The sequence below is a fragment of the Phodopus roborovskii genome, unplaced genomic scaffold, assembly GCF_943737965.1.
Source record: "Phodopus roborovskii unplaced genomic scaffold, PHOROB, whole genome shotgun sequence".
In the NCBI taxonomy this organism is placed as follows: Eukaryota; Metazoa; Chordata; class Mammalia; order Rodentia; family Cricetidae; genus Phodopus; species Phodopus roborovskii.
In genome coordinates, this window is record NW_026126415.1 from 4,087,083 (window position 1) to 4,113,498 (window position 26,416).

At 41.5% G+C, this 26,416-nt stretch overlaps 1 protein-coding gene across 3 annotated transcripts in view; it reads right to left on the reverse strand.

The window, feature by feature from the left end:
* Nucleotides 1-734: 734 nt before the first annotated feature.
* The window catches only part of Parp8 (poly(ADP-ribose) polymerase family member 8), a 161,690-nt gene continuing 136,008 nt past the window's right edge, over nt 735-26,416 (reverse strand). For 2 of the 3 annotated variants that reach the window (XM_051183085.1, XM_051183084.1), the window contains exons 16-27: nt 24,985-25,077; nt 23,545-23,670; nt 22,606-22,671; nt 18,389-18,456; nt 15,701-15,749; nt 14,540-14,652; nt 14,275-14,347; nt 13,179-13,248; nt 10,551-10,624; nt 9,313-9,382; nt 8,437-8,521; nt 737-1,114 (exon numbers count right to left, since the gene is read on the reverse strand). In XM_051183085.1, coding sequence (XP_051039042.1) covers nt 1,012-1,114; nt 8,437-8,521; nt 9,313-9,382; nt 10,551-10,624; nt 13,179-13,248; nt 14,275-14,347; nt 14,540-14,652; nt 15,701-15,749; nt 18,389-18,456; nt 22,606-22,671; nt 23,545-23,670; nt 24,985-25,077 — 990 coding nt within the window. In that variant the 3' untranslated portion in view covers nt 737-1,011. Of the gene's footprint in view, nt 1,115-8,436; nt 8,522-9,312; nt 9,383-10,550; nt 10,625-13,178; nt 13,249-14,274; nt 14,348-14,539; nt 14,653-15,700; nt 15,750-18,388; nt 18,457-22,605; nt 22,672-23,544; nt 23,671-24,984; nt 25,078-26,416 lie in introns of all 3 variants that reach the window. The other variant, XM_051183087.1, reaches the window with a different exon arrangement.

Genomic DNA, 26,416 nt, shown 5'->3' on the forward strand with positions numbered 1-26,416 from the left:
ATAAGCAGAGGTAGCAGATGAAAAATATAAAAATACAGATATGATACAAATAAAAAGTGTGCACTTTCTGTTTGTTAATTGTGTGGCCCTTTTTTTAAAAAGACTTATGCGAGTAGTTTAATAGAGATTTAAACCACCAGGGACATTGCCTTTCCCAAGTTAACTTTTCAGATAACATTTTAAATTAGTTATATTAACCAATGGGAAATTTCTTGAAAGTAACTGGAAAAGAGAGGTCTGTGTGTGTGTGTGTGTGTGTGTGTGTGTGTGTGAATAAGCTATAGTAAATTTGGTTCATATCATGATTTATGTCCAGATTTACTGCTTATTAACTGTTATCTTTGTTCATTACATGACAGCACGATGAAGCTTCCCGTCTGTTGTCAAAGTACATGCATGCATGTGCACACTCACACGTTCTGACACATGAGATCTGCAGACAAGTGTGCTGCACGCCTTTTGGCATGGCGTTGCCTCTGAAGACAGATGTATGTTTTATAAGGAAAAACATGAAAACAGGGATATTCCTTCCATAGCATTCAAATGTTTCTGTGACTCGCACTGAGCACACCACAGTGCGCGGACATTGTACTTATTGCAAACTGTCTGGTAGATTTGGAAGCCATTATGAAATGACCTCAGTTCTGTTTCCGGTACCCTAAGATAGCAGTGCATAATACCAAATGTCCAATTAAAGAGTTTAATATAAAAATATCAGCACAAAACTGTTTTTTCAATCTGTTTATTGTGTACGCAACCCAAACTTGAGTTTGAGGGCTGTTTAATGTTTATTACTAGATTCCATATCCCTACAATTGTTAAATCTTAAACCATTTTAGGTATTTAATGAAATGTTTAGAAATACTAAGAAAAGAAAAATCAGTATTCAAAGGGTTAATTTTGTTTATAATAACAATAAATTATTATTATTATTTTTTAAATCATCTTCTTCAGTTCAAAATCCAGCTTTGAACCCGAGGAAGCTTTCAGATCCTGGTAAGTGGTGGTTCTCTAGCCAGTAGCGGTCTGATTACCAATTACTCGGAGTATCTCTTTGTGAATGCCTCCTTCCTGTGTGTTGATATTAGCATCTCCCACCTGGCCATCTTCATAGCTACAACAGAAAGCAGAAACAGGAAACATGGACAAAAGGTCACAGCGTTCATGTGGCTTCAAAATGCTGTTTGATTTTTAAGAGTAACCTAAGGAAACCAAAAACACAGGGTGATTTTTTTTTCTTCCAGTAATATCTAACGTGTATTCGAAACAAAACTTGGCACAGTCGGTTCTTTTCTGCAGTACCTTAAATTTTCCCTTTCCTTCCACGTCAATGCTAAGTGTTTCGTCTCACATAAAACATTGCCAGATTTGTAGGAAGAACACCCCAGTGTCTTTTGCAAGGCAAGCATCTCTCCCAACAGTCGCTGTGACATCAACTGCAAAACAATCCACCACAAAAACAAACAAACCCAGAACAAACAAACAAACAAACAAAAAACCGATGCACCATCTTCACCTTCATATTCCTTGGGTCCTGTGCTGTTTCAGCTATGCTGTCCCTAACCAACGCTCCGGTTTTCCTTCTCGACCAGTAACTTGCTCTCTTTAGTCCATGGCGTATTTTTGTAATCTATGCTGGCACTTCACGTAAAGATTGCAAGCCCGCTAAGTTTGGCCTAGCGGTGAAAGTGAAGGCATGATCCTGAAGGACAGCAACTGCTAAGTGCTTCGAGAAGAAATAACTACATCTTTAGGTAATTCATCTTCTCAAATAAGCTGACTCGGGCAATAAGAATTTCCAAAGAGCAAATTCTCAAACTTGAAATGGTAATATTCAGACTGAAATAGGTGATGAATTAATTTTATGGCATTAAAAAAAATGGCTTCAAGAAAGAAGCCGCAGAGAAGTAGTAATTACTTCAAAATAGATAACCAGGGGCATAAGCATGGTGTCTCGGAGATTAATGTGTGCCTCTGCCTTCTCCTCACCACATTTAGATTCTCCTGAGACAGCGCAAGGTGGGAAAATAAGACACTGACACACAGAAACGGGAACTTAACTCATTACACGACCCGCTGCTCAAACACCCAGGGATTATTCCACCTGATGCCAGTCCAAGTTTCAAGACTGGGAGTTGCTCCAGCATACTGGTAAACTTGGTCAATTCTTACCATACTGTTTTACTGCCTTAGATACAGCTTGCCCTTTTTTCTCTGCTTAGCAACATCACTGTAAGATGGGAACTCATTAAAATGTGTGGCTTATAGTCCAAACACTAATTTTTTTCTCAGGCTCCCAGTGTCCACATCAAGTGGCTCACAACCACCTGTACGTAACTTCCCTTCCAGGAAATTTGGTGTCCTCTGGCCTGTGAGGACACCTGCATGCATGTATACATATATGTACATATAAATATTTCTTTACAATGAATTAGAAAATATGTTAGTTACAGTTGTTCACACTAAACCAGATGCTTGGGGGCTCATTTTTATAAAGGTGCACTTTAAGCAAACATACCGTCTTATAATTAAGAAAGGCAAGGGGATAAGGAGAGTGTAAGGGGTGGAATATGCTGAAATGCATTATGCACACATATGAAGTGTCATAATGAAATTCGTTATGCTAATAGAAACACCAAAAAAGCACATTGACCTGGTTTTTGTATAAACACAGGTGACATGTCCGTATTTCTTAAAAGGAGGCAGGTGGCCTGGCATGCAGGCAGATAACTGTGTTTTACCAAGACAGACTACCTCTTCAGGATTTGCATCTGAAAAGCAGGAGAGGCTGAGGCAGAGAGAGTTGATCAAAACCGTATTGCCAGGAGAGAGAAGGCGGTGTGACAGGTCTCAACTTTTCCTGTGCTTATGACTGTGCAACTTCAGATTACTGCCTGCGTGTGATTTTACACTGTCCCCCAGGCTGGCTCCTTCTTTGTCGCAGTTTTGGTACACACCCCACACCCATGCAATCTTAACCTTCATTGAATAAGACATGCTTAGCCCAAGTGACACGCAGCTTGCACACCATTATTTTTGCTCTATGCAATGTGACATTGACCCGGGAATAGGATTTGTCTGTAACTCACTGTAATGACCCATTTTTTTTTTTTTTTTTTTTTTTTGGCTCAATTATCTGCATTCTCCCGCCTGGCCTTAATGTTCTGCTTAAGTCACAAGAGCTCTCCCTAGCCCCCTGGTTGATGCACTCAAGACGCAAAAGTATGCAAGGTACATCTCACCACTGTATTGCTGGCTCGCTCCTTTATCTCTCCATCTGTCTCTCAGCTACATTGTTTCATTCCTTAGCTACCTAGCTTCTGATTGTTATTTTTTAATCTCTTCTTCCTCAGTGTCTCAGCCCAATGATTTCCCGCACACAGTGAATTCCAGCTCCAATTGATACATCCATCTGGATGTAGCAAACTCCCTCGACCATTTCAGCCTCTCCCAAGTTTTAACTACCATCCACATGCTAATTCCCACAACTCCAATCCTCACATCTTTTTCTGATACTGTTTTCCATAGACATCACTGAAACATGATAGTCATATATAATCTCTTCGTTAAAATAGATCACTCAGCATTTTTCTTTTCATTTTTTTTGAAACAGGGCATCTCTGTGTAGCTTTGGAGTCTCTCTTGGATCTCTCTTTGTAGAACATGCCGGCCTCAAACTCACAGAGATCTGCCTGCCTCTGCCTCCTGAGTGCTGTGATCAAAGGTGTGCGCCACTACCGCCGGGTTGGATGACTCAGTGTTTTTAGATGATCTCAGACACTATGCACTAACTGCTTCTGTGACTTCTATGACGGGAGTGTCTGTGCATGGAGAGAACCTCACGAGGGAAGGAAGCAGAAACTTATATATCCTACAGTGGTGACACAGTACAGAGACACCATGTAAACTCAAGGGTGAATTCAGATGTGGCTTCTGACAAGGAAGCCGGAGAATGTGGGAAACACTGAGGTTTGTTTGGAAGGACATGGGCTAGGAGTACAGAAACGGGTTTGAGATTTGCTGAGAATGCAAATGCCTTGAGGCTTCAAAAGCAGAATGATGTTTCTCCCTTTTTCTTAAAATTCTGCGCGTCACACCCGAGTCATCAGGGTTAAAATTGCAATTGTTAATACATCTGCCATTGTACAGACTTGGTTCCGAGAGCAATGAAATTAGAAGCCAGGGGAACAAGTAACTTTCTGATGAATTCTGTGGGTGACAGTGACCAGGTCTATAGGAATAAAAGTATCCATGGGAGGACGTAGTAAAAGGATAAAACTCAGGAGCAGGTGACTGCAATGAAGAAGGGAAAACCACAGCTCAGCTTTTTACGTTTGCTATATGAAACTACCGCACAGATTAGATACACTGAAGTGTTACCAAGGGGATTTTAAATAACGGGCTCCAGTTGGTCTATGTCGACTTTTTTAAGGTGTCGATAGGATGTTTAAGGGTAAACAGTCACGGAGCAGTTGAAACACAGGCCTTGGCTCTCCTGCTGGAGATACATAGCAAGGGACTGCAGAGACGCAGAGCAAGAGAAAAGGCCATGCACAGAAACAGACAACACAACGGAAATGTGCCCTGCTTACTGTTACTCAGCTCACACAGTGCAGAAGCACCGGGACGCTTCTGGAAGGAGGGAAGTACGAAGAAAGACTTGGACAAGGAGTGAGAATTGGACACACAGGTGCGAGGACGGAAATCTATGCTTCACCTGGGTAGTGAAAAAAATCACAGTGCACGGTTCTGGGTGTGAAGCTCGGCAACCCGAGGCACGGATGCAGAGGCAAACGTGGGGCTCAGAGGAGGCTCACCGGCCTCGCCCATCCTTCCAGTGTGTGGCGTCGCTCGCAGAGGCGAGAGGGTGAAGAGCAGAGGGTGAGCTACCGTGACTCCCGTGGAGAAGCAGCTGCTGTGTGCCCTGTGAGAGACTGCCAGGGCAGCCGCTTAGAGCTTGGAAAGGCAGACCGGCTTTACGAGCCGTTAAAGACCCTATCTGTAGGTATGATTCACACAGACATGCCTTCCCTGGCAATGGCCATGCTCTGTCTCCTAATGTTGTTGAGTGTACTGCTTCCTGCAGATGTCTACAGCTGAGCAGTGTGTGCCTTTTACGAATGCACGATTAAAGGATGGTGTTTGCTTTACCTAACAGTCGTTATAAATGTCTTATTTTATACACTCTTCTTGTATGTGCTGAAAACATTTGAAACTTTTTTTTTTTAACTATATCAAAACAAAATATAGTCCCTGCACTTGGGAAGCTGAGGCAGGAGGATCATGGCTGAGTTTAAGAACTCCATGGATTACACAGCGAGACCTTGTATCACTGAAGACAAAAATAAATAAATAAATAAACAAATAAATAAATAAATAAAGTTACTGACTAGTAGGTGTCCACCAGACAAAGTGCTGTGGGGATATGAGGCAGAGAAAGTGCTTCAAGGATTTTTACTCAATCTGAAGATGGACGAATGAGCTAAATTTTAAGGGCAAGTTCTGCCATGAGCCACAGGAGCACCGAGACACCATGGTCTTCTGAGCTAATCTTCTAGAAAATTTTATGGAAAAGGGGATAGTTGAACTACACCTTAAAAGGCAAAATGGATTAAAGAGGAAACCCTGAAATTTACGTAGGACTAAGATCTGCTTGGTTCAAGGACCTGGCATGTCTGGCCCCATCCTCCGCAGAGAAAATGTTTTATGTGATTCTCCCCACTGTTATGCTATGAACTTGGTGAAATGTTTTCAGAACTAGTGGTCAGTACATACTCTACATTTACTTCCTAATCAAAGCACATGGATCATTCACAGCTAGTGCCACCTCGGGAGGCATGAGGACATGGAACACATAGGCTCTCATTGCTAGACCAGTGGGGTTTATCATCCTGCTCCAAATCTTTCCGTGCTCCCCACACAGCTTAGGAACAGGGCATCCTCTCAGGCTCCATGGCCATTTCCTGTACAGTGGTGGGAACTGGGCGAGCCCACGCCTGGCCATCTGTCAGACCAATTAACCACCCTTGGTTTCATAATTTTATCCTAATTATGAAAAATTTACAACAGTCAACGTTCAACTCTACCTCTCCTCCCAAGAGCAGTCCAGTCCTTTCAATTTTATTTTAATGCCTTGTTACACACCAGCATGGTCCCTGGAGTGTCCCTTTGTTACAAGCCAATGCATTCCCTAGAGTGTCCTTCTGTTATACACCAGTCTGTCCCCCAGAGTGTCCCTTTGTACACACCAGTCTGTTCCCTACAGTGTCCCTTTAGTTTTCTCTTCCATGTTGCTGAGATGCTGGAGAGATGAGTTGCTCGATAAGAGTTTTTTTAAATAAGATACTACGTGTCTATATCACGATCACCATGGCTCTGAGAAATCAGAGTAGTATGAAAATGGCCTTACTTTTCAGAATTTTCATCTACGCCTCATAAGAAACACATACTAACTTACACACCCACAGTCAGGCAAAGCCCCTAACACCAGTGATCACACAATGTAAGCCAACAAAACCTCTAAAGATAAAAATAACAGAGACCAAGCTTTTACCTAACACTTGCTCTCATCCTCACCAACCTACTTTGTCCCTAGATGCTACACCCACAAGGACCTTGCGGCTGTGTCCTTTGTGAAGGAAGAGACTAAAAGCTGTAATTAGAACGTACAATAGCCATTGAATGCATTCTCTCTTTGGTGTGTTCTGAATTTATCAGTCTTACCTAATTAGTCTACTGGCAGTGCAGAGAAAAGGCACGGCATCTCGTTTGTGTTTACAAAGCAAGGAAAATTATGTTAATTAAAAACTCCCCCTTTGTATTATCTTGAAAGCATCTGGGCACACTGGTTTCCATCAGATCGCTTTCTCCTTCCTATTCGCTTCCATGGAGAATACACGTTCTCTTCCACCCCAATTAGTCCCTTACATGTGTCTTATATATTGCTTATAAAAATATAAAAGAAACATATTGGAAATTGAACGTAGGTACATAAGGATGCTATGTTCAATAAATCTGTATTTTTGGAAGCTAAAAAAAAAAAAGCGATATTACAACAAGAAGGCCCAGGGTTATCTTTTTATCAACATCTCAAGCCTACTTGATGAGGTAATTTTGTAATTGAAAGCTGCTTTGCAGAGGTCTGAAATTCTAACAATGGATAATCATCAACCGGCCAAGAAAAAAATGGGGAAGATCGTTTTATGAGCTTTGCAGTGGAGACCTGCATGGGCTTTAATGTAATCTCAGAATAATTGCATAAGGTGATGCATACTGACAGCTTCCTAGTAGCCCGAGGGGCCCTCAGAACCCTTCTCTGATGTCATTTGGCCCTCGGGGGTTGTGACCCGCATGGAGTTCAGCCTTGTGCTCCACAGGCCTCCACTGTGAGTGGGGTGTGGTCAGGTGGGTTTTTGGCAGGACTGCTTCCTGTCTCAGGCACCTGGACCTGAGGACATTTAACAATCCTACTGCTATTAGATCCAGCTGCCCCACAGCTACACCTTTGCAGATCATCTAATTGTGAGTAATAAAGGCGCCATGTTCTTTGTGAGCCATCTGCTTGCCCTTGACACTCTGACCACGCAGGTAGGCACGTTGTTCTCATTTTGCTGATGAAGCATTGAGAGGTTATGCAACTCGGTGGTTGTTCTTCCTAATTTCTGTTGAGTCGGAATTCAGACTGCCTGACAGCAAAGGGAGTTCTGGCTGCTAAGCCCACTGCTGTGAAATCTAAAGCCAGTAATTAAATGCCATGAGAAAATTACAGTCTCCATAGAATCTGTCACAGAGAACAACCTGGCCACATGCTCATGGATCCAACACAAAGCACAGGGTCCTGCCCAAAATTGCAGCCATTTTGATGCCATCACTTTGACACACTTATAAAATAGCCCACCTCACTTTTCCCCCCATGGTTTTAGAAACTCCATAAACTAAAAGACCAATAACTCAGTTCTTTCTGTGCCAAGGTAGGGAAGGTGTGTGGTCAGACAGGGGAAGTAAAGATGGAATGAAAAGTCAGGCCGGCTTACTTCATCTGTTGATTTGGAATGGAAAAAAAAAAAATGCTTTTCGATTTGTGTGTCAACACATACACAGACCGACAAGCAGTACCTTGCCTGCCCATATTATATGGAATGTACACCATTTTTTTTCCCTAGAATGTTTTCTTCATTGCCTTCTCTGTCCTCCGTTCTAAAATCTTTCATCATTAAAGTAGGTGAATGGCTAGAAACAGTGTTTTCCTTTAGTTCTTCCAAATTAACAGCATGTAACTATCACTTTCCTGAATAAGCTTATTGAAATACAACAACCGTTAAAGTCGTGAGAAGTTCGATTACTTGTTATACTCGGCAGCTAAAGTAAGCAAATAATACTTCAGTCACTGTTTGTAGAAAAATAAGTAATGCACCACATTTGATCATTTAGACTTACACAAAAAAGAATCGTGTACAGACATGATCCGTATTTGGGACAACCCATATTTCTCCATGTTTGTGCAGGTCAGGTGACGTGATCACTGTAAGTGGAGATAAAATTAAAGAGCTGCTTAGTTCTAAAGGAATCGAAATCCATTTTTAAGTAACTAGCTTCCTCCTCTCTGAAACCTAAAAGCAAAAATACCCTTCCAAATGAACATGTAATGAATGCCTGACCATATCGGTTGTCAGTAAATGTAAATACAGCCAAGAAAAGGCCACTTCACAACTAAATCATTTGACTATTATCATGGAAACACACGGGACCTGACGTCACACAGACAGCGACTTATTGTCACACGTAGCATTCGGGTGTTGAAAACCTGAGGCAGACAGAACACTAGTGGCTGCTGACAGCCCTGACACAAAGAAAATGCGACTTGTAGACTTTGGAACAAGAACAAAGAAAAGACTATGATCTTGCAAACAACTTCTCAGTCTGTCTGCATTGAGTTCAGAAGGAAACGCCTTCGCCAGAGGAAGGGAAAGGGCTGTTGTGTTATCTTTGCAGACCATGGCTCATTCAAGGTTTTCATTATCGCACACAGCCCAGCCCCAGCTTAAGAGGAAGCCGCCTGGTCACCAGCAAGACTTGCACTCTCTGAAAGCTGAATTGCACTCGGGAGATCTGCCAGGAATAATGTGACGCCGTCTGGACCCACGTCAGTTTTTTCTGACCTTGGTTTTAACCTCTGCAACCTCAGTTGTGCTCATTTCCCACAGTGTCCTCTGAGAAGGTCTTAAGGAACAATACTTCACTGCTCCACCACGAGCACTCTGTAAAGACTTCAGTTCAGAAAAGAGAGCCAGGGTGTAAGGCTTGGGCACTCACCTTCACATAAGGCTATGCATTTCAAGTTACGGCTCTGCAGGAACTGGGATTGCTGTCCTTTCTTCTGAGACTAGATCACAAAACAATTCAAAAATTTCAGTAAAAATGGGATAGTCTAGTAAGCATCATCAACAAGTGCTCATCGTTAAAAATGCAGTAGCAACTACGATTGGTTGCAGGGACTATCTGCTAGTACCCATGCATCCTTTTAACATCAGCTATTTTTGTTGCATCCTCTAGTTTATGCAAATAACCATTATCAAATTACTTGTACTAAGTCGGTGAACTGAAATGATGTTAAAATAGAGCTCAGCAGTCTCAGGGCATACAACTAGCATTCAAAGTTTGGTTTACTGACAAGGCTGACAAGTTTGTATCAAAGCAAACAGAATGAAATGTGCAGGGTCTCTCCAACCATTAAAACCAAGCACTCCAGCTTATGCAACCATCAAAACCAACGCACATCTACAGCAACATTTACTAAGGCATAGAGGTTTCAAAAACACCTCCTGTGGAAAACAGTTTGCTGTTCAGATATTTGATAAGCTAAGTTCAGTCAGATGGGTTTTAGTGTGCCCAGGGTGTTCTTATTTTCTTTATAGGAGCCTCGCTGTTCTCGGTCAAGAATGTTCTTTCTGTCAGAGTCACATGGCTCATATCCTCTCCATCTCTAAGGTTCCCTCAGAGTGTTTTCTTCTGACCACACCACTTAGCATTCACTCCAGTATTAATGCCCACCCACACTCTGACACTTTCTGAACTCTCTCTTTCTGAGTTATTTTTCTCATCACTTAGTAATCGTTCAACCTAAGCATGTTGGCAGTTTGTTTATATACCCAGCTCAGCAGAACATAACGTTAAAGACGACAGGAATAGTAATCTGTTATTATTCCCTGGAATCTAGGGTAGACTCTGGTAGTACAATGTGAGACAAGTGTGTGTGTGTGTGTGTGTGTGTGTGTGTGTGTGTGTGTGTGTGTAAAACATCTGGCTGTGGGTCTCTGCACTCTGCATCTGTTCCAATCTGCTGTAGGAGGAAGCTTATCTGATGATGACTGACTGAATAAGACACTGATGTGTGAACATTATTATCTACGAGCAATGAGTGAGTTTGATTCTTTATGAGAAATAACCACTTAGAGTAAATCTTTTGGCTTAAATAATCCTGAGCATCTATCGACACCCTGCAGTCTGACGAAGCTGCAGTTCACTGACAGTCTTGGGAGGGGCAACAGCACCTGCGACACATTGCTGCTCTTACTACTTGAGGCTGGCTCGTCCTTGGCAGACACCTTCTGCTTCTTGTTCATCCCTGAAAAACAGCAGTACCACAGAATCTCAGAGGCAGAGCTGATTGGAGCAAATGAACTGACAACCCATGCACGTCAGAAGTTGTGCTTCCGATCACATCAAGCCGGAGGTGGTTATAACAGGCTCACAAGGGGACAGCTGCTTGCCCCAGACCCTGGCGTGGATGGTCCCCAGACCCTGATGTGGATGGACGGTCTGCAGGTCTAAGACATCACAGGAGAGCTGGGAATAGGAATTTCGTTTCTTCTTGGCATTGAAAAATGGGGATGGAAATTTCTTTGGAATACACTATAGTTAGAAAATTCTCAAAAGTTGATTTAAAAATATTTAGTTAATTAGAATTAACTTTCATCCTTATTGCCTGCTGAATACAAGGACATGATGAAGAGTGGGGGGAATGAAGACAGTAATAATGAAATACTTCACCACGGTGTTGTAAAGTACTAATATATACTCACTTCTGTATAGAAGTATAATGGTTCTAACTCAGGGAACTCTGTGTTCTTCTGTCTATGCTAAATCATAAATCTTAGCTCCTGCTCTATTAAAGTCATGATGTGATGTCCTATTGTAAAAGATTTTAGAAAAGCCGAACCCATATATATTTCATTGTAGAATATACAGAACTAAGTCAACGAGAATGTTCAATGTGCTATCATTCCAGGAACGAAGAGCTTCTTTAGTTTCAATAAATATCTTGGTAGCAGGCCCAAAGATGTACAACAATTTGCAAAGTACATGTGTCTAACCCTTTCCAAGCCAGGCATTCCCCAAAAGTTGCACACGCAGGTAGCAGACCTGACATACAGTACAGAGGTAACAGCAAATCACTGCATACAGGGCGGTTCCATTGTCTAGACTCTATGTTCTTGGACCTCAAAACCAACCACAACTTCATCTGGAGATGACCCTACACCAACCCAGGCTATGAACAGAACCCATGGCCTCTGTCACCAAGCTATAGCCCAAATCCTGAATTCCTACTTTTAAAAATATATCAAGAGTCCTTCAGAACCCGATAAAAGCTATGGACTCTCTCCAAGATAAATGCGCACACACAGAGAGACATAATTTCACATCCAGCCACAGTCTGTACCTAACCCTCCACCCAACTTTCCATGAACCCCTCTAAGGAATCTGCACACTAGCATAGGAGGTAGAAATCACAGTATTTGGTTTTTGTTGTCATTTTTATTATCTACGCTGATTATGTATCACTTTCCTAAAAAATATTTAGCTTTGTTCTGTACTGTTTTAAGTCTGATTTTAGTAATTTTACATGACCTATCTCAATGCTGTTTTCCCCTCTAACATTTATCCTTAATGCTATGGTGACATCTTATTATAACAGTACTTCTTAATATGCTCCGTTACAATGAAGTCTGTCATTCCTTCATCAACAGAGATAATGGAAGACCTTGTAATAAACAGCTTTGACTATGTGTACAGACAGGTGTCAATCTCATGTAACTTGAGAAACAAGATCAGAAATTTGCACACTAATATGTGAGCTGCCTGACGTTATTAGCACTCTGGAAAAGTTTGGGCTAGGTACTGCTGGGTTCACCAAAATGGATCAGTCCCATGTAGGAGCTTGGGTGTCAGCTGCAACTCATCCCCATCCACCACCTATGTGCTACAAAGTGAATGCTTTGAGACAAAAATCACACAGCAAACTGATTCACTAGAGCCCTGATCCAAAGCCTCTATGGACGTAAGAAAGGGGTTGATTCCTCTTATACCTTTTATGACACAATAGTAGTCATGTGGTAACATCTGTATCTACTTTGCCTACTTAATACATTTCTATTTCCCTTTTCTGCTAATTTATAATCCTCTAAAATTGTACATTTTCTTTCCATCAGCATTTGAGGGGTTCTATCACTGACATTTCTAAGTAAAATCAATTTTTAAGTATTCCAATTTTACTTCACCACTAAAAAGTGACTTTCTGTGGTTGAATTTTCATAAACCCTGGTAATGAATAGACAGATGGGCCAGGTTAATGGACTCCTACTTAATAGACTTGCCTAAGTGTCATTTCTTGCAGTAGAAGTACTAAGTTTTAGCATTCAGGGACCATGTATACAACTCTGGAACTATGCAGTGTGATCAACACACACACACACACACACACACACACACACACACACTGCCTTAGAAGCAGCTAAAAGTGAAAGTAAAATGCACCAAATACTGAGATTTTAGGACAAGAAACTGTCATTTCCTTTTTAATCTGTTCACAAAGTATTTAATATTTTACAGTTAAAAATTTTTTAAAATGCAAAGAAGTACTAACCATAAATTCTACTACCCCAGGATTTGTTCAATGCCAATAAGGGAGATTATTCTTTCCATGATTTATATTTCATGGGCTCCCTACAGCATATGATTTCAGTTTCCCTCCAATATCCCCATCTCATTAAAATACTTGCAAGAAATTTCCTTCAGACATTATGACCAGTGTTCAGTGAATTTAATGCAAGTTTATCTATTCTATTCTGGAAAGTGGCAACATTGAAAACTTTGAAATGAGAAGTGAAACACAGTATTACCTGAGTAACCAAACGATATGCTTGACATTGGACTAAGATAGATCCCGCTCCCATACATCGCACCGTGGAGCTATTTCAGATGAGAGAGAGAGAGAGAGAGAGAGAGAGGTCACTCAATGGTCTGAATTAGTATCATACAGAAGAGGGTAATTGTTTTCATGTGGGAACTAAGTCTTCTATTATGTTGGGTCTAATGAAAACATTACAACTCTCATGTTTGGAGTGAGTTGATAAAAAAATAAATACATGAGAGGAAAAAGAGTCAACTTTTTCCCCACTCCACCAGTAATAAAGAGAGTCCCTCAAGACAAAGGACAACAGTCAGTTCTTTAACGATCTAAAATTCTAAAAACAAGACTTGCTGAAGAGCATGGGAAGGTACTTTTAAAACATTTCCAGTGACCTAAAGAAACTACTCAGGGCATTCAAAGTTCTTTTGTCTCATTCCTGTGTCCTGGGGCCCTCACAGGCCAGCAGTGAGAACTTGGTACCAAGTCACGGGGTTTAGGCTTGCAGACATGCAAAGCCGATTCCATCAGCCTGCTGTTGCTGTGCAGTGGTAACTGGCTCAGGTGACGGGGCTGGCCTTCTTTCCGCCTGTCTTTGTGCTGTCTAAGGTAGGACTTGGAGGGATGCGTTTAAAGAGGAATCAGCAAAATGAGGAGTGTAGCAGAGCTTAGGGCTCCAACCACAAACGTAGAGATGATGCCAAGCACTGCGCCCAAGCCTGGACGGCAGGCACCACACATCTCCTTTTGCTTACCCACTCTTCTCTGAAAGGGCCCACACGGAGGCCCAGTACCAGTGAAGTGTGCTTTGGAATAATGGACTGAACGTCTATACGGTTGTACTTCCTGCACAGTCGTAGTACAGTTCTTACTTTCGAGGTGTGTCGTTTTTACTTTTTCTCCCAGACAACAATTCATTTTCGAGCACAGAGCAATTTTGCTTCTGTTATTATGTGGAAGTGTACTTATCTCACTTAGAAATTCTGTATACTATTTTAAATAAGTGCTCTAAAGTTCACCTCTCCCCCTTTAAGACTAAATGGACTCCTATTTAAAAAAAGAAAGGAAGGAAGGAGTAAAAATGTTACCTGCAGACGTGTGTTAGAGGCGACAACAAGGCCATTCCTCAGGATAGAGTGCCAGTTTTCAATGTGAGAGCCACTAAAACACAGAAGCAGGGAAGGAAAAGACAAGGCCAGAAAGTCAATGGTTTTCACAACTGGTCCCAACCCAGGAAGGCACGATACATTTGAACGTTCCGAGCTCCAGAGTCAAATACTCCTACAGCCGATTGGTTGAGTTTAATGTCGACTTCTTGGACAGGCCCCTCCTTCCCTTCCCAGCCATACTCACTGAAATGCGAACGTGCTCCCGAAGAGCTTTTTCGCAGCTCTAAAGTTGGACTCTTTGGCTGGTGGGCTGCTGAGGAGGAGGAACTGGTGTGGCGTGTGCATGAACTTCAGTTGCTGTCATCCAAAGCGATAACAGACAAAAACATGTCAGGGTTTTACCAGCTTAGGAATTATCCAATTTATCCAAATTCAAAACAGAGGAATCTCACACTAACAAGTTTATTAGACTAGGTAAAGAACAATGTATTTTTTTTTTTTTTTGGTGGGGGGAGACCCTGCTTCAGTTAAACCTCACGAAGAATTACCCACAGGAAACAACTTCTTTGGGCTAGTGTGAAAGCAATAGGTAGCAGAGAAACCAAAGACATTTATGTTCAGATTCGACTATGCTGTCCGACTCACACTCAGTGTTTTCGTGATTACATTTCTTTTTGAGGCTTTTATTGTAGAAATCAGTGGTTACGTACTAGCCGCTCCACTGAGAAAATATTCTGGAATTTGCTAAGCAGAAAACTTAATTCACCGTTTGAAAGGGCAAACCACACTTCTGCTTTATCTGCACGCCTTTGCCTGTTACCAATGGAAGGATGTCAGAGGAAATGCTTGACAAGGCTCCCTCCTCACCTCCCGTTCACCTTGGATGCTTATACAGGGATGTAGCATGCAGCAATCTCCCACGAGGAGATGTGAAAACAGGGAAATGAAAGTTTTAAACGCTGCTCTCAGCTAGTGATGAGTACTGAAATCAGGGCCCATTAGCTTAAAAAAAAAAAAAAAAAAACAAAAAAAAAAAAAAAAAACATTGTTTAAACACTACTTAGGCTGATAAGCAAAGTGTTTGCAGCTCCCTTTTCAAATATGGGAGGGCAGAACTGTAACGGCAAGTATCCCTCCAATCTCTCCCTAGACACCACTTTACGAACTCTCGTAGGAAGACTCCATTCTCTCATGATGACTTCATTTATTTATTTAAAAGGGTATGATGCAGGCTGGATATGAGCTTGAGCCTTGGAAGGGTCTGCGGTTAGTGTTCAAACCCAAGCTGAAGAATTAAGCCGGGTCAAATCCGCCCTTGGACAGGCTGCCTGAGAGCCACATCGGCCAGTTATCTCAACTAACACCTCCTTCCGTTTCTGGGTGCATACACGAAAACGGGACTCACCCTGTTAACTGGCAGTTTCACAATATGTGACCTATTGCTTGAGATGACCCTGAAATGGAAATGACCAGTCAGTCACAACTACGTGGCAAATACACTGTTTTATATGCTATTCAACAAGTGATTAAAATGCAGTTTTGCTGTGCCACAAAACTTTCTGCTTTTCATTCGATTACGGACGTTTGGTTTACTTACTGATACACTTTAAGGAGCTTATACAACAAAAAAAAAAAGAAAGAAAGAAAAGAAAAGAAAAGAAAAGAAAGAAAAGAAAGAAAGAAAAAAAAAAAAGAAAAATACTTTCATCTGGGAATACTCGCTGGGAAGTAGTTCCATAAAACTTTTGAATATGTAATTTTAGTGAGCACAACCCCAAATGTTAGCAAAATGAACACATTCAGATATTAATACTTTCAAACAACGGTAGTTCATAAATGAGAAGTGGGTTCATGTACCTGATTGTTTTGATTTCTAAATCTCCTAAATGAAAACTGTGTTCCCACAGAGGTTCTGTTTGTTGAAACACGTGAGACTTTTGAGGTGACAGTAGCTTATACACAAAAGTCAAAATATGTAGACGCTGAAGTTGACTATTTTAAACCCAGGTACCAGGAAACATGAATATTTCATACTCTATGGTGTATAAAATAGAAGAGAAGAACATAAAATGTCTGATTAAATTCTGTTCCCTGAACTGGAGAAAAAAGATTAAAAACTTAGTAATAAATTGGAATTGGGCTGACTTCAAAGGGAAAAAAAGAATACAATTATATATGTGTAATTAGTCGATGAAGGGGGGGGGGAGCCATCAACCTTCTAGGCAAGAATAGAATCCCTGGCTCCAGCCGCACACAATCATTCACTTGGCCCAGAGGCCACTATTAGGAAGGCAGGCTGAAGACACACCACAGAGATAGGAATGAGCTGTGGTTTAATGAGATGCTGTACTTTTCCTTCCCAGAATTCCCAGCCCTAATGTGGAAGCTTGGCTGGGACTCGTGGCTAAGATAAAAATCATTGTATTCTTTCACTTCTCGTAGTCAAAAAAGCACGACTTCTTATGTCTCTTTTGTAAGCATGATTTCCTTAACATCCGGGCTTTGCCCACATCTGAGCATTTTCCACTCTTTCTCTAAACCCCCTGTCCGCACATGGCTCCTTTTTGCCACGTACCTGACATCAGTACTGACTTAGACGGCATGGCCTTTTTTCTCTCTGTCCTCCATGACTTGCATAGATTGCCTGTCCTGTTTTATGTTTGTTTTTAAGTTTTTGTTTGACTCCCTTCTTAAATTGTTTGTTCATGAGTCTAGGAATAAGATTTCCCCTGTCATCTGGGACGCAAACTGGCACTGCAAAGTTCCATTTATTTTTTTTTTTTTCACTTTAACTTTGACTATGACAAGAAAATGTGAGATGTTGAGAAAGAGTGTTATTTTTTTTATCTGTCAGGATTTCAATACCAGATCCTAACAGATACAAACAAGGCCAACTATTTTCCTAGTCTGCCTTGGTCTCATCAGACTATTTTGACTAAGCAAAGGTAGCCAGAAACCCAAGAAAACTGGGCTCTTTTGCCTTTAACGCCATTTATAAAAACTTCTACTGCTTGTCACCCCACATGTTTATCCAGACCAATCTCTTGTAATCTCTGAATTTGTACTTCTCTAAGATAGCCATGGTAAGTCTGATTAAGCTATTTCAAAGGGCCATGTGCACAAAATTCTTATTGTCTCCACTTTGCAAATGAAAGAGGACAAATTATTTGAGGCAGGCATGATGGGAGAATTCATTCTGTAAATATGTTTCTCTTATTGGTTAATGAATAAAGCACCGTTGGCCAATCGGAAAGCAAGATAGGCGGGACTAGGAGACAAGGAGGATTCCAGAAGTAGTAGGGAGGAGATTGAAGATGGTGGACTGAGAGAGAAGAATGCCAGCCCCTCTCTCCAGTAAGATGAGACCACATGGAAATACTTAGATTAATAGAAATGAGTTAATAATTAAGACAGAGCTAGCCGATAAGAAACTAGTAACTGGCCAACAGCATTATATCTAATACAGGGTCTCTGTCTGTTATTTGGGGCTGGCGCAGCTGTGGGCCCAGGCCTACAGGAAGAACTACTCTTAACACAGGGACCAAAGCAAAGTGTGTTCTCAGGCCACCCTTTCCTCTCTGCTGTACCGTCCTCCTAGAACCCAGCCTGGCCTGAGTGCTGTGGCCCTCACCAGGCTCATCCTTACACAGTGGTCAAGCAAAGAGTCAAACAATTTTTACTAGTTTTGTTAAGGATGAGAAATATGCAAAACACATTTCAAGATCTTCACTGAAAAAGTTTACATTCTATCACCAAGTCCTTGCTGAACCAGGAAATTAAATGAACCAAAATGCTTCCGATAAGTAAGCTAATTAAGCATATCCTTTAAGGCTATAGACTAACCACTCCAAGTGCATTGTGTGCCCCTATTGAGCACATGGCAGCACCTTCTTCCTCTTGTGATGTACAAGTTTTAATTAAAGTGAGAGTCATTAAGGACTCTTGGGTGGAAAAAAAATCCCCAAGTTTCACAGGCTTGTAGAACTGTAGCTTTTCAGGGCTTATGAAATAGCTACACCCACCCCCACCCGCCGCCATGTAACACAGAATAACCCTACTGCTTTTTATCTAGAGGAAAATTCCGATTTTATACCATTGCAGAAGTGGATGGGCAAGGGGGTCCTGTTTATCCATCTGCTTCTTGATTTCCAGATAGGGCGCCTGCAAGATAAAATTACAGTTCTTCATTTTTCTTAAAAATTCACTCCCCACACACAACAAGAAAATCGGATTAAGAGATATGTCTAGTCTATCTAAAATAAAAACCTTTTAGATTTGGCACGGGGAGAGCAAATTCCCTTCTTCACACAAGGAGTAGGGAGGGAGGGAATGCACTTCAGGTGACACATGAAAGGACTTGCCTGCTGTGTTTAAGAGTCTTAACCAACAGGGAAGCACAAGAGACCCCTAAAGCAACGGAGGCTATTAATGTTGTCCTTGGTTACTTCTCAGAAGTGGAAGGTTATTGCTGAAGGCACCATGCACTTTGGACAAAGGACCCAGAGGACCTGAGCTGGACCTGACCTGAAAACCCCCTTCTCTGAAGACTGGCTTTCACAGTACCAAAGGGCGCTATTAAACCGCCAAAGGAGAAGAAAAATCAATAGTCCTACACACCTGCGAAGCCGGCGAACTACAACAATAACCAGCAAGATAACATATCTGTAACAGTGGAATAGCTCGTTAACAACCAATAGCCATCTAACTGGACTTAAGGCCTCCTCAAAAAGAGGGAATTCATGCCTGGTATTGTAAACCAAGCCAACTACCCATGGCCTGGTGAGGCCATGGATCTTAGAGGAGAAATTGTGAAGTGCAGCTTTCACCAAAGAAGCTTTTCTTTGAAGCAGATGAAGATGATTTCAGAAAGCCAAGCTACAATGGATCAAAATAGAGAGAATAACTAATCATGGGGTACCTGGCCCCAACTGATGAAATCTACTACATAATCCCCACATCTCAGGCTCAGGGGACAGCCTAGGAAAGGGCTCAGAAGTGTTCTTAGAAACAGAGGACCAGGAAGCCTGCTAAGAGATTGTGCCTTTAGATTGTGACAAGGAAGCTACATCCACAAAATTCTCAACAATATGGCTGCCTGGACAAAGACGATAACAGCTCACATGCCAGTGCAGAAGGGGGAAATCTCATGGGACCTCATCCCTTGATGAGGAATTGTAGGCAATTAGCAGCTACTGAAAGAGGAAGAATTAATCTTTCTGGGGATGAGTCCCCCAAGTGGTTACCCAGTACCAAGTGGTCAGTCCTACACATATAAGCAACACTAACCAGACTCAGCAGGTTGCATTCATATATTTCCTCTCTCTCTCTCTCTCTCTCTCTCTCTCTCTCTCTCTCTCTCTCTGTCTCTCTGTGTGTGTGTGTGTGTGTGTGTAAAAACAAACAGTAATTGAGGAAAAAGAAGTCATGATTTGCAAGAGAGTAAGGTTGTAGTAGGGAGCAGTAGTGGGACATGAAAAAAATTGGAAGAGGAAAAGGGGAAAGGGGACATGATGTAATAATGTTTAAATTAAACATAAAAGAAGGTGAAAAACAAAGGCTTGACCAAATTTTAGCCTGGGCTCCACCCTCACTAAATTACTAGAGATGACTCCCTATCATCCTACACGTATTCTCCAGTGTGTGTGTGTCTGTGTGTGTGTGTGTGTGTGTGTGTCTGTGTGTGTGTGTGTGTGTGTCTGGTGTCTGAGAAGACACAAAGCTACCACACATCATGCCATTCTATAGCCTTCCATCTCCACACCTCCCCTTGTCTCATCCTCTGTTCCCACATCGTTTCTTCCTCATAATTCCTTCAGTTCCTTTTATAAGCCTCGCTCCTCTTGGGGTTGGAGGAAAATCTTGGGAGGTAAAGCTCAGTTTACACTTCAGCCCCTTGCCTACCTTCGTCCTCAAGAGAGAAAGTACCCCACCCCTTAACAAAGCACCCTGCGGTGTTTCTCTTTGTTGGTGAACATTTTTAATTTTAACATTAAAGGAAAACTAATAGCCACAGTGCATTTCTTTATGAAAACTGAACTCAATTTATGTAGAACCCTTCTCCAAGAGAAATTAAATGGAATTTACTGTCAAATTAAACATTTTACTACCGACCAAAGAACAATTTCTTTAGAACAGTTCAGAGCTAGCTGGGGCTGTTGTAATATTGTGGAAGAGCTTAAATAATTTGATCCCATAAAACCTGACAGCATGCCTATGCAGCCACTCTGCAGGAAAAAATACAGAGTGACTTTTCCTAACTGCATATAGAGACATTGAGGATCCAAGTAACGATGCAGCTTGCTCAAGGTCATGGGTCACATCACGGTGAGGCAACTCTGGCCTGTAAGTTCCTAGGCTGATGTTCCAACTTCTCTATTGCTTTCTGTTAAAATAGCTTACACATGACCCAGAATGAAGAAAGCAAGTTTTGGCAGTGAACAGATTCTATAGTCAGAGTTTATAATCATGTTTAAATCTAATAATAATATATGGGTCTAAACTCTAGAGTATAGTACAAATACCATATACCAAACTTTTTTTTTATCATGACCTTCCCATAAGATGTGGCATTATTTCTTCTTCCTCATTCCAACAGAAAATGCACTCTATTCTTTTCTTTAACCATGCAAATAACTTTTGCTTGAAAAATAATCCAGAGGCTACTACAAATTATGAGCCCAGAACAGTCACTAAGAGAAACGGGAGACTAAAAGCAAATAATATCACTTGTGAAGTATGGATACCCATCTGTGCCAGTGTCCAACATAAATTGTTGGAGGAAGGAAGGAACAAAAAAAATGAACAAACCAAGGGATGAATACTGGTCATCATGAATAAATAATGGCCAAAGGAATCAAGGACAAAAATTAGAAGTGTGAAATGTACACTTGAGGATGTCTTCGATAGAGGACCAGAGATGGCACACTAGGGTGAGGGGTAGAGTCGAGAGAAACCCAGTGAACCCGGGCAGGAGAAGACCTACCCTCCTTCCACAGGTTATACCCATCCTACACTCAAAGGTGTCTAGCACAAGGCAGGCCTAGAAAGGACACTCGCAAGATGTGCACGACAAGCACTGTTATTTTGGACGATTAATTTCTATTTATAATGATGCTTTTTAAACCTCTTTCCAGTGTTTTGATAGTGAAAAGACCTCAGTACTTCAACAGTAAGTGTTTTTCCAAGTGGCAGGTTACAGCACAAAGATGTGTTAGGTTTTCATAATAAACCTAGATCTTCATATAGCACACCTTTCCACCAGAGCCTCCCTGAGAACAAGAAGCATAAGCTCACACTCTTAGGGTGGCTGTGGATTCCATAGTAGTTATAGGTTCTGTGCTAAATATAATGTTTGATGAAATTTCTTTAGGTGATGATTATTGATGATGACGATGATGATGAAGATTAGTTTTTATGTGACTTAGTGTTTGGCCTGCATATATGTCTGTGTGAGGCAATAAGATCCGCTGGAGCTTGAGTTACAGACAGTTATGAGCTACCAAGTTGGTGCTGAGAATTGAACCCAGGTCATCTGGAAGAACAGCCAATTCCCTTAACTACTGAGCATCTATCTAAGTCCTGAAAAGTTGTACCTTAAAGAATAATTCTAGGGACTGACGAAATCACATGAACACACACAGGAGGGAGTAAGGGAGGGAGGGAGGAAGGAAAGGAGGGAGGAAAAGAGAGAATACATTTGTAGAGATAGTGGTGGCATATGTCAGCAATCCCATCACTTAAGAGATAGAAAAAGGAAGATCCGAAGTTCCGGGAGTCCTCAGCTACACAGCAAGTTCAAGGTCAGCTAGAACTACTTGAGATGTTACATCAAACACACACACACACACACACACACACACACACACACACACACACACACACACACACGAATATTTGTAGCCAGATGTGTTGGCACACATGCATCACCAGTCTCCATTGCTCCAAATCTGTCTACTGTGACATTCAAAATAGTATCTGAAATTATTAGCATCAGTTAATACTGAAGGTGGGACTTTTAAAAACCCTGTTTTTAAAGATCCTGTTGAGTAACTTCAAATACTCAAGTTTAAGAACAAAAATAGTAAGATTACAATCATACGTTCATTCTTTAAAAATCAGCGATAGCATGTCAAGACGCTGACAGAACTGAATTAAACCGTCTTAACACATTTTTCATGGTTTATATGATGTCTATAGAGGAGAAAAATGTACATTCTGTAACAGCGTTGTTCTGAAGACATTTGAAGCATTACTTTACTCGTGTAAACTGAATGGTAGAAGGGTGCAAGACCACAATTTTCACAATTTTACCTGTGTCATTTCTCTGATGGAAGTTATGCTGTCCAGAGCTTTCATTACTCGATCATAGTTCTTCTTCTATATGACAAAGCAAAAAAAAAAAAAAAAACATTATTTTCTTACAAGCCTTTGCAAGTTACCTATCACTAGAGAAACATACTATTTCTGTACGTGCATTTTCCCTTCAAAGCCAGTGTGGAAGCAAACATGGTACATAAAGACTGTAGTAAGATAGCTCAAGGTCAGAGGACTGATATCCAGAATCACATGGAAGAAAACCTAAAGCATTATTCCTTACATAAGGGCACAAAACCTTGTTCACCTCTCTGGGATAAAAAAAAAAAATCTCAAAATACAGAAAGATTCTGGGCTCAGAGCAATAAGCAATAAAGCAAGCTTAGAGTCCTTCTGGAAGAAGGTACACTTCAAATATCCCAAGTGCTTTAATTTTAGACTGGAACACTGTTACCCAAAGAGTGAGGTGGCAGTATGTGCTCAAATGATCCCTCATGCCTATGCAGAATGTAAATGAGGAAGGAAAGGTCTTCCGAGGTGTATTATTCAGTCGCTAAAAGGGCTTCGAGATGAACAACATTATAAACTAAGCAATCCTGGATCTCAGCCAATTTTAAATTCTGTTATTTCAGAAAGAATCTGCCATAAGTGCCCATGAGATGGTCTTCCTAAGAAACGTGAGTTTTTAAACAATATGGACTTAGCTGTTGTTAACTTCTAAGGAGAAGGGCGTGGAGCAACAGGGGATGAAGAAGAAAGGGGAAACCTTGACAATGGTTCCTTACATCCCGGTGAGATTACAGATTCCTGAAACATATGCTACGACCTTACAGTGTCTGCCAAGACAGACGTTCAAGGGAAGAGAGCCGTGAGACTGAACCCTCCGTCATGGTTCTCTGGAGCTATGGGCATGGTGGACCGGCGTTAACCACTTACCCTGGGGTTGAAGGCCAACATCTGAGGGTCGTTGGGATCTACCACAGAAGGATATGGCTCGAAAATGACGACTTTTCTAGGAGATTCCAACGCAGATCTACACATGGACACGAGTAGATCTACCACCTTGGAAAACACACGAGATTTTGAGTCACCGCTGATTTGGAGCAGGTGTTTTCCTGTTCTCTGTCCTGCTCTATCACCTGCCTCTTGAATCTGTAGTTCACCAATTTATACCAAGCATGGCCAAATGGGTCCACTGATTTAAAATAAAAGACTCGTGTGAATAAGACATGTCTGTGCTGGTAGGCTGTGTGTAGTCTATTGGACAAGATACACAAACAAGTATCAATTAAAGGGATGCATGCTTTCACTTCAGTCTCTGGTGTTCTTAAATGGAATGATAGCAAAGCAGGTGTTAGATAACAGTGTGTATGGGCGTCTGAAGCTATTGTAGAGACCCGAATACGATACGGGGAAGAGAGGCCTGGCACTATAGGGAAGGACGCTTCCTCCAGCTAGAGAAGCCATGATGAGTTTGCCATTTTCTACGGGGAGTCAGTCACCTTGCCTCTCATTTCTCTCCTCCGTCAAAAGCTATTAATGATCATTGTTAAACACGGTGGGCCTGGTTGCTACAATTCAATGATCTCTTGGCTGACTCACAAGGACACTGGTACTGCCTATGCTACAAGTTTCCTCCTTTCCCCAGTTCCCAGGAGAACTTGCTGTCTCCAGGAAGGAACCCGTCTGAACAGATGTAACTCAGTATGGGTACGGATGGGGAAAGTCACAGCCACAAATATTTTAAGCAAGTGTTTTAAGAATGTAGTCAATGAGGCGTGATGGTGCATGACTATAATCCCAGCCCTTGAGACACCGTCGCAGTAGTAGGCTCAACTCAAGGCCAGTCTGGGCCACACATTAGGACACGGTTTCAATAAACAGGGCCTGGTGTAACTGTGTTTTCAACAACAACAAACCACAAAAACCTGGGCCCAGTGGTGCATATCCTCAATACCAGCATTTGGGAGGCAGAGACAGGCGGAGGCTAGCCTGATCTACACAGCAATTTCCAGGATACCCAGGGATACATAGTGCAATCCTCCAGATAGATAACTCAATAAAAATAAAACAAATAGGCCTCTGTACCAAAAAGGAAAAAAAAAAAACCAAACAAAACTATAAAACAAACATAAAAAACAGGGTTTTCTGCACCATTTACCATGCAAGACACTTATTTTTAAAAGGAAATTGTTTAATTTCTCCCCCCAGACCACTGCAAAAAGACAAAGCACAGATTTAAAAGAAAAAAAAATCAAGTGTCATGTTGCTTTTAGCAAGAAGCAAGAATTCTCCCCTGAAGAACAGCTCAGAGAAAACAGCAGTAGACTGTAACAAATTTTTCAAATCAAAACAAGACCCAGTTAGCACGAATACCTGAGCTCCAGTAGCTATATCGTCAGCAGCTTCATTCATCACCCCCAGGGTTTGGAAAGCAAATACACACAGCTCTCTCTCACACACCGTGGGCTACAAAAGAACAGGAGTCAGTTGCAGTATGTTTCTCCACCTTTCAATTCGTAAGCGGGAAGTTATTCTACACAATGAATGGACAGCACTGAGGCTTCGAGTGTTCAAGGGAAGGAAAACCGCATCGTGGTACTTAATGATAACCAAATTCTTACATTGAGGTAACGAGAATCTCACCAACTATAATGATAAATGATCTGTTCCAAGCAAGTTGCAGACATTTCCATTCAGAACAATTTAGCAATCAATAAAGAGAAAATTAAGCAGTAAAAATAAATCTCTTGAGCCAATATATGATGCACATTAGATGTATTCATTTTAAATATATATATATATATATATCCCCACCTGGGCATATAATGAAGCTATACACAAAAACTACATTGAAAAGGATGTAATGGGCGAATCTCACTTCTCCTTAGGAAATTTATTTAAGAGAAATAAGCAGGACTCTACTTACTTGCTACCTAACACTTAAGAGACTGGTTTTGTTGCACGGACTTTCGACTACAACAACCTCCTGAGGTTAGCAGCGCTGAAATATACACTCTGCAATGACTTTGGAGGAGCTCTCATCTTTCAAATCTAATATAGTGTCATCCCCTTGATTTATCTTATCTCCCCAGTTACATTGCATTAGGTAGCTGATGAAGCCTAACACTGTGCCTCTGCCCTACAGACAAAAAGCATTTGTTGGTGCCACTGCTCCTGGGCTAGCTGCTTCTAGGGGATGCCTCGGTCTGTTGCTTAGCCAGTGGGAAAGAACGGCTCCGTTCTGAACATCCTTTGAGTTCAGAAGGAGCCCTTATGTGTGGCTTTGTGGCTAAGAAGCCTGACGCATCAGTTTCTGGCAGAATCACGGAAGGGGACGATCTAAGAAGACAAAGGGATTTATTTGTTGGACTTCTTTTGTTGGTCCTAACAGCTCAAGTCTGACTCTGTTTCAGGAACGGAAAAACTGCACATGTCTGTGCCTCATCAGTGACAATCCTAGGAATTCGTGAGCAGTTCCGACTTTGTCTAGCATGAATTTTGGTAATTTCACCCACTGAAATGGTTTGCACAGTGTGATGGGAGATGTCATTCTGTAAATATGTTTCTCTTATTGGTTAATGAATAAAGCCCTTGTTGGCCAATAGGAAAGCAAAACAGACAGGACTAGGAGACAAGGAGGATTCAGGAAGAGGTAGGAGGAGAGAACATATAGGACCAAGAGAGCAGAGGTCCCGACTCTCTCTCCAGTAAGATGAGACCACATGGAAATACTTATTGATAGAAATGGGTTAATATTTCAGACAGAGCTAGCCAATAAGGAATGCCAGTAACAGGCCAACAGCTT